An 8,618-nucleotide genomic window follows, 5' to 3' on the forward strand; every position below is an offset into this window, starting at 1 on the left:
ACTTATTTTTCACAGGTAGGAGGGCCGCACTTGGGCTCCCTCGCAGTGCGCTTTAGCCAGCCTGTCAGGCTTTCCCGTGCGCCGTGTGTCAGCACTGAGAAGCACTGAGCTACGCCAAGAGGGCAGGCCTGGCAAGGAGGAGCCGGTCCCTCGACAGGACCCCTGCCCTGGAGAAGCCCCCACCCCAGCCTTTAGGCTCCTCACTGCAAGGTGGGTGCTCTGACAAGTATTTGGGAATGGAGGTGCCAGGTCTGTGCCCCCTGCCACCTTGACACCCCCAGGAGCCCCCAGGCTCTGGTGAAACCGGGGCTGAGTGGAGGGCTTGTTACGGGTCTGTTACCAGCGTACTTGATTGTGAAGCGAGGTCTCTGAACTCCTGGGCCACTCGCTGCAGGACGTGGGCACGGCCCGAGCTTGCCTTCAGCGAGTGAAACACAAGACTCGGGAAGTCGGGTGGCAGGGATCTTGGTCAGGTGGCAGCATCTGAGTGAGGTCTTTCCATAACTGAGGTGTCCTGGGTGGCTCATGGGTGACCTGTTTCTGTCTGTAATGGGAACAGATGAGACACCTACCATCCCACCCAGAGAAGAAAGCCATTGTCAAGTCATTTTAGTATTAAATCCAAGGCTAGGAGCCCATCGCAGTACATAGTATATGGAACTTTCTTCTGATAGCTAAGGTGTGATCTAACCCAATTCGACCTAAAATTTCTTACCTTTAAATGTATTATAGCCCAAATAAGAAGTAGATTGAGAAACAAGTCCGTGGAGAGCTGTGTGCGTGTTTACACCGTGTCGTGTGATTGTAGTGTTGATCCCGGCTGTGGGTAATAGATTGCTCTTCTTCCAAAGATACAAACTTCTTTTTTTAAATCTTCACCTGAGGATATTTTTTTCCATTGATTTTTAGAGAGACAGTTGCAGGGAGGAGGAAAGGATCAGAGAGAGAGGGAGAGAGACATCAATGTTAGAGAGACACATCGATTGGTTGCTTCCTGCAAGTGCTGCGACCAGGGCTGGGGATCAAACCTGCAACCCAAGTCCGTGCTCTTGACCAGGAATCGAACCTGTCCCCTTCGGTGCACCGGCGGGTGCTCTAACCACGGAACACACCAGCCAGGGCCAAAGATACAAACTCTTGACTACCACCAGGTGCCAGCCCACATATGTATATGCCCTGGGATCCTTTGGATTTCTTTATGGATTGAAGCCATGGAAGCAAACCAGAAGCTGTGGTTTATCTGACATTAGACCACAGTGACTTTGTCCATTAGCAGGCAGAGCCCCTGGTCACCTCGCCGGCGGTCCACGGGCAGGCGGTCACAGGGCCTAGCGATGGGCACAGGCTCACAGCTGCTGCTCGGCTGCTCAGCAGCACCAGTGCGTTTGGCAGAGCCTCTTTATTGTTTTGTGTGTTTTTTTCTCTTTTTAAATATGTTTTTTGTTGATTTCAGAGAGGGGAAGGGAGAGGGAGAGAGAGAAACATCAATGATGAGAGAGAATCACTGACCCGCTGACCCCTGCACACCCCACACTGGGGATTGAGCCTGCAAACCGGGCATGTGCCCTGACTGGGAGTCAAACCGTGACATCCTGGTTCATAGGTCGATCCTTATAGGTCAGCTGGGCTCTTTACGGTTTTTAAAGATCGCCTTCTAAAGCATTTCCGTCCCTCTGTGTCTTAAACACAGGGTAATGGCAGCTCAGGCTCCGTCACCAGTCGATTGAGCTCTGTGCCACGTGTGCTACATCAGTGCGTGGTGTGTGCTCAGCGTCCTTCCAGCTTTGCCCATGTGCCCCACACCCCTTCCTCTGCTCAGGACATCGAGGCTGAAGCGAGGGCAGGCCTGTGGCGACGCTCTCTCAGCTGTCCCGTTCTCTCCCCTTTCTCCTCAGTTCCACGAGTTGTGGCGGTGTCCCCACAGATGCGCCTCGTGGAAGACAACCCCTCTTCTCTCTCCCTCGTGGAGATCTACAAGCAGCGCTGTGCCAAGAAGGGCATCGAGCACGACAACCCCATCTCGCGCTACTACGACAGGCTGGCCACGGTGCAGGCGCGTGGGACGCAAGCCAGCCACCAGGTACTAACTCAGGACAGCAGGCGTTCGAGCTGCCACCCGAGGCCTCAGAAACGGCTGCTTTCTGCTTCCAGGACAAGTGTGCTCAGAACAGTGTGTGCGCGCATGTGTGTGAGCATTGCGTGTGTGTGTGTGCGTGTGTGTGCGAGCATTGTGTGTGCGTGTGCGTGTGTGTGTGCGTGTGTGTGTGAGCATTGTGTGTGTGTGCGTGTGTGTGTTGGGGGGTGGGTGAGAGGTTCCGTTTTGGACCTGTGAGTTGGTAGAAATGAGAGGCCCACTGAGTGACATTTGCTGCAGATTGGTTGTTATAAGAGGAAAAAAGGTAAGTTTTCAACCTTAGAGAGGTTCTGAATTCTTTACCTGCACTTACAAAGCAACTCGGGAGTTAGAATTTTAAAAATAACTTACTGCAAACTCATGGCAGCCAAACCTCTTCTAAGCGATGTTCATGTTTATCAGGGTTGCTGCTGGGCCATTAGGTAATGTACCCTCTGTGCTCTATGTGCTTCCTAAAACACGGGAGGTGGCCAGCCCAGGAACACCTCATGCACCAGGCTTTATTTATGAGTAGACGGCTCCATCGTTGCTCAGAGCACCACAGGCGGATCCCTGGGGGGAAACGGACCAATCTGTGCATCCCCCGTGCAGTCAGAGGACATTGCATATGTTATTGACAAAATTAGCTCTATTGGTGCCACGCAAGAAGTTACAATTTGAGAGTTTTCCTTTTGAGGAAAAGAATAAGTGAGTTGGATGGGAGAGTCATGGGGTGGCATGTCATTTCAGGTCCTTCGAGACATCCTCAAGGAAGTGCAGAGCAACATGGTGCCACGCAGCATGCTGAAGGAGTGGGCTCTGCACACCTTCCCCAATGCCACGGACTACTGGACGTTCCGGAAGATGCTCACCATCCAGCTCGCACTGATCGGCTTCGCGGAGTTCGTCCTGCATTTAAACCGGCTCAACCCCGAGATGTTACAGATCGCCCAGGTAGTGTGGTGTGAGTAGCCAGACCCTCCTTTAGAGGTTGCATTCTGCTGTTTAAGTTCTAAAATGCCTCCTCCTCAAACTTAGGACACTGGCAAACTGAACGTCGCCTACTTCCGCTTTGATATCAACGACGCGACTGGAGACCTAGATGCCAACCGTCCTGTTCCTTTTCGCCTCACGCCCAATATTTCCGAATTTCTGACCACCATCGGCGTCTCTGGCCCCTTGACCGCCTCCATGATTGCTGTTGCCCGGTGCTTTGCTCAGCCAAACTTTAAGGTAGGTCCTGGGTTGTCTGCAAAAAGCACAGGCTGGGGTCATGCAGTACACTGTGACCCCACAGGAAGTGCCGATCTGCTCGTGAGGAGGAGCGCTGAGCTAGGAGGGCGTGCTGTTGCTGTACAGTGAACGCTCCTTCACTTGAAAAGGGCTTTCAAAAGAGGTGTGAGGATGGTGCGGAACCGGAGCCTTTGCTGGGTGACCTCCCCCAACTGTTAGCACTGCATGTCAGTTTGGTTTACTCCATTTTATAGCTGCCTTCTGTTTCTCGCTTTGCAAACCTTTTTTCTCTGAAAGAGCAGATGTGTGCTCTGGAAGGCCGTGGAGATGGGGCCTAAATGAATGCGGCACGTGAGCCCCATTGTAAACCCCCAGTGATGTGAGGTGTGGCACGGTGCCCGGGCCACGTGCGGGTGTGTGGCAGCTCTCCGCGTGACAGGGCGGCAGCACGTCTGCCACCCCGGGCACTGCCTCGGCTCCTGGCGCTGCACTGGCTGTCCTGGTGGATTCTCATCGTGTTCTCCCAGCAATTGTGCAGGTGGGGAAGCGGAGCCAGGGAAGGGGAGGACAGAACACAGTTTACTTTTTCTGTGTTTTTTTTTAACTTCTGAGACCAGCCATATCTTTTTTCCTTTTCTTCCTTTTTTTCCAGATAAGCAGTTTGTGCCTAGAGGAGGCTTCAGACTCTAATTGCTTTCCCAACACATTTACTCAGGACAGCTTTTAGCTATTGAATAAGCTCTTCATTGTGAACACGGACTTCACATATCCACACGTCTTTCTGAGGTGCCGTTGCACACACCCGACGTGTGGAAGGCGATTTTGGGATGTCGTGGTGAACTCTTATGAACATGAATAAATATAAATGGCCTTTCGGTTTCTTCTTGGTGAGGAGTTGGTGCTCTGATGCAGTGAATAGCAGTTCACTGTTACCATTTATGTTTTAGGGCTTGAGATGTGAAGTTCTCGGGAAGACAGAAAGGCTGTCCTCTGGAAACCAATGTAGGGAACTCCTGGGAATGGCATTCAGTTTGAAACCCAGAAAGGAAGAGTCCTTATTTACTTTTTAAATTTATTTTTCAATTACAAATGACACCATTGTGTGAGTTTCAGGTGTACAGCATAGCCGTTAGACATTTATATAACCCACGAAGCAATCACCCCATCAGTCTAGTACTCTCCTGGCAACAGACACAGTTACAGTATTATCGGCCGTACTCCTTATGCTGCACTGCACGTCCCTGTGACTATTTTGTAACTACCTGTCTGTACTACTTAATCCTCTCACCTTTTCCACCAGCCCCTCAACCCCCATTCCAGCTGGCCATCATCTGTTTGTCCTTTGTATCTGTTAGTTTCTGTTTTGTTTGCTTTTTAGATTCCACATATAAGAGAAATCCTGTGGTATTTGTCTTTCTCTGTCTGATGTATTTCACTTAGCATAATATATTCTAGGTCCATCATTGTTTTTGCAGATGGCAAGATTTCATTTTTTGTGGCTAATAATCTACTGTACACATCTACTGTGCACCACTACTTTCTTATCCACTTGTCTATCAGTGGCACTTGGGCTGCATCATATATCTGGCTTATTGTAAATAATGCTGCAGTGAACATCTATATATGCATATATACACACAATGGTGCATATATACTTTTGAATTAGTGTTTTGGATTTCTTCGGATAAATACCCAGAAATGGAATTGTTAGATCATATGGTAGCTCTATCTATTATGTTTGGAGGAAAATAGTAAGCTCCATACTATTTTCGACAGTGGCTGCACCAGTTTGCAATCCCACCAATAGAACACATCCTCGCCAGCACTTGTGCTTGCTGATTTATTGGCAACAAGGCGCTCCTTATTTTAAAGGCCTGTTACAGCTTGGAGTAACGCCACATGCTGCTCAGTGCATAGGCTGTGCTGGTGTAGATGGGAAGAAATTGGGCCTTCTCCAAACTCGGGGCCAAAATTTCTCCACAGCCTAAATGTAGTGAATGCTTTTACAGTGAGTAAAACAGACCATTCTGTATGGGAATCTCCTCTAAAACACAGGCTGTTAGCACCTAATACCGTGGGATAAAACCGTCAACATGTTCGTGTGAAGTTGCTTTGAACAGTCCTGGGCGCTCTGCATTCTTTGGACTGTGACAGTGGGTTATTGTTGGATATCTCAGTTCAGAAAGGTGTGCAGGCTTTGTAGTCAGTCCCTCTCTTGAATTGCCTTCTGTCTTTTCTTGGTGATCTCAGTACCGAAGTCCTGCCTCTGGTTTCCTGCCCCTTCTCCAACCCCTCGCCCCAGGCACTCGCTCTCCCTCCGGCCTTACGCACCCCAGACACCACCTCCGTTGAGGACCCAGTTCCAGTGGCTCCATGCCCTTAGCAGAGCTGCCACGTGGGCTCCTCCTTCCCGTGCCCTCTTTCTTCAGCCCTGACTCCCCGGGTGGCCACCAGGCTTGCTCGGACCACACTTGCCGATGGAAAGCCAGCGTTGGCAGAGCCCAGCCCGCTGCGGACTCCTCCGCTCCTGGGATGCAGGCCCGCTGGGTCCAGCTGCCTCTCAGTCGGAAGCTGCCCGCTGGTCATTCGTGCTTGAACGTGAGCGCCTCTTTCTCTCCTCGCACAGGTGGACGGCATCCTGAAAACTGTGCTTCGGGACGAGATCATCGCTTGGCACAAAAAGACACAGGAGGACACCTCTTCTCCTCTCTCGGCCGCCGGGCAGCCCGAGAACATGGACAGTCAGCAGCTGGTCTCCCTGGTGCAGAAAGCTGTCACCGCCATCATGACCCGCCTGCACAACCTCGCCCAGTTTGAAGGCGGGGAGAGCAAAGTGAACACCCTGGTGGCTGCCGCCAACAGCCTGGACAACCTGTGCCGCATGGACCCCGCCTGGCACCCCTGGCTGTGACATGGCCACTCCCACCTCGGAGGTGAAGGCTGCCGCTCAGGCTCCCGCACTGGCCTCCCCGCGCCTCCTCTGCCCTGTCCATGTGATGCTGGGTCCTCCAGGCTTCCGCGGTACAGTCGTGTCCCTGCTCGCAGTGTGAGAAAGAGGGTGAGTCAGGGTCGAGGGAGCTGAGCCATGGAGGTGAGGCCACTTGAAATGCTGGAGTTGAAACTCGAAGCTTTTAAAATAACCTTTCAGGAAACCAAGATTCCCTGGCCTGGAGTAGGTGAACGCATCGCCCCTCCGTCTGCGGGCGGACAGACTGAACTGTAGGAAACAGCTCGGAATGTCCTTTTTAACTTTCAGTAGTCACACCTGGCGGGAGCTCGTGCTCTGTACAGACCTTTGTAACAGCTGCACAGAAACCCGCCTGGGAAATTATGAACACACCCTGCTGGCTTCACCCCAGCACAAACTTCCATGCTGCGTGGCCAGCACTGGGAACCTCGCCGAGCCCCCGGGGGAGCCGGCAGGTGACTTCCGCTTTCTGTCGGCCAGCTCTTTGAATGTCTTCTAAGACACTTACTATCATTGTACCTGAAAAAAAAAATCACTTCTTCCTAATTTAAAAAGAAGCAGCAACAGAAGTTTGTTAGCTCGTCTGTGTTCACATTTTTATAAATATGAGTATTGAGAATGTTCTATCTAAATTTGTACAGTGTGATTTTTTTAGAATAAATATTTTATAAAAGGAGGTGTTGTCCCTTATGTGTTAAGATGCCTGTTTCTGTGAGGTGTTTCCTGTGCCTGGATGTGCCTCTGGCCCCTGGGGGCTGGCGCTCCCGGCCAGTGCGCCCTGCTCCACGTGTCCTTCCTGGGCAGGGTCTCGGCTTGGAGCCGGGTCTGAAGCAGGTGCTGCGCATGTTTGTGTTGGCCCTGAGGCATGCTGGTCCTGACCGGTGATGTGCCCAGGAATCTGGTCTCCTTCAGCATTGTTCCCATGCTTCAGGCTGCCGCAACCTGTGTGTGCAGCGGGGGAGATGGCTGCAGACAGCAGCGCCCTGTGCCGAGGCCTCCGCTGTGCCCCCTGCAGGGCTGTTTCCATGTTTGAAGCCTCTCCCTGCGCTCACCTCGACTAGCCCTTGTCCTTCACCCCGCGTGTCAGCACCTTGGGTGGGGAGTGGATGGAGCTGAGGAGTTGCTCCCTGGAGCATGCAGAGGGTGAGGCTGTAATGTCACAGGACGAGAAACATGCAGTAGGACAGAGGGCTGGTGGTTGCCACGTTAGGCCTAAAATTACGATTCTGGATTTAGGACTTGCCCCAGTAGGAAGTGCCACCTCTACGTGAGGACAGTGTCCACACAACGCGGGCCAGTCAGCCAGGCCTCCTTCAGGGCCAGGACTCGGCTGCCTCAGGCCATAGACTCTCCCCTGCGGTCCCCGTGCCCCAGGCCGGGTGGGGTGGAGCCTGCAGCTGTGTTCACTCCAATCTTACCACAGTCCCGTCCCAGGAGCATAATCCATGTACCTGGGATGCCAGCCCAGCCTCCGCGGCGGGTGCCCTTAGGGTCGTATGTCTCCAGTCCTCAGACATAGGGGGTCCAGCAGCCCCCAGGTGGCAGCCCCTGCTTTACAGAGGAGGTACTTCCAGCTCAGCGTGTGTAGCTCACCCACCGTCCCAGAGCAGTCACGGAGCTACCTGAACACGGGAGAGGTCAAGGGGCCAGGTGTCCGTTTGGACTCTTCCCTTTATTTGTGGAGCTAGTTGTAAACTATTTTACAGTTACTTGGAGGGTTGTCTTTGGGAGAAGGTGTCTTGGATTCAGAATGACAGGAGCTGGTCGGGTATCTAGAATGACAGGTGACTGCAGACTGGCAGCTAGTAGGTGCCGTGCGGGCGGCAGGCTGCGGGGAGAAGGTGCCTCCGTCCTCACTGTGCTGGGCTTTGTGAGCCTGGGGTCCGCGTGCCTTGTGCTCTGGGAGGAGTGCGCAGCGTGGTGGCTGCGGAGTGGCGTTTGGGTAAAGGGAGTCGAGTCCGTGCACTGGTGAGAAGGGCTCGCCCACACCTGCCCGGGCACACTGACTCTGGTTCCTAGGAAAAGCAACCTTGGAACAGCCAGGGGCGGGGGGGGCGGGGGAGGGGCGTCTTCTGAGCTTCATCTCTAAGTGGCAGGATCGAGGACCTGCAGTCGCATCTGAGCCAGTGACTCCAGGACCGTGAACCTCAGCTTCCTCACCTGAACATGGCGTCGCTGGGAGCTGGGCCCTCAGGGATGAGGAAGGTCAGGAAAATGGCTCATTGATGGGGGACCCCCACACACAGTATATGCCTGATTCTCCAAACACGATTTCAAGGTGTTAACTATTGTTATTAGACATTT

At 52.8% G+C, this 8,618-nt stretch overlaps 1 protein-coding gene across 1 annotated transcript in view; it reads left to right on the plus strand.

Annotated features, from left to right (window-relative positions):
* TRRAP (transformation/transcription domain-associated protein) overlaps positions 1-6,990 on the plus strand; it is a 113,501-nt gene extending 106,511 nt beyond the window's left edge. The window contains 5 exon segments of the mRNA XM_006763707.2: positions 1,729-1,756; positions 1,829-2,080; positions 2,864-3,067; positions 3,152-3,346; positions 5,973-6,990. Coding sequence (XP_006763770.1) covers positions 1,729-1,756; positions 1,829-2,080; positions 2,864-3,067; positions 3,152-3,346; positions 5,973-6,257 — 964 coding nt within the window. The 3' untranslated portion in view covers positions 6,258-6,990.
* The last annotated feature ends 1,628 nt before the right edge of the window (positions 6,991-8,618 follow it).

This window comes from Myotis davidii, unplaced genomic scaffold (genome assembly GCF_000327345.1).
Source record: "Myotis davidii unplaced genomic scaffold, ASM32734v1 scaffold319, whole genome shotgun sequence".
In the NCBI taxonomy this organism is placed as follows: Eukaryota; Metazoa; Chordata; class Mammalia; order Chiroptera; family Vespertilionidae; genus Myotis; species Myotis davidii.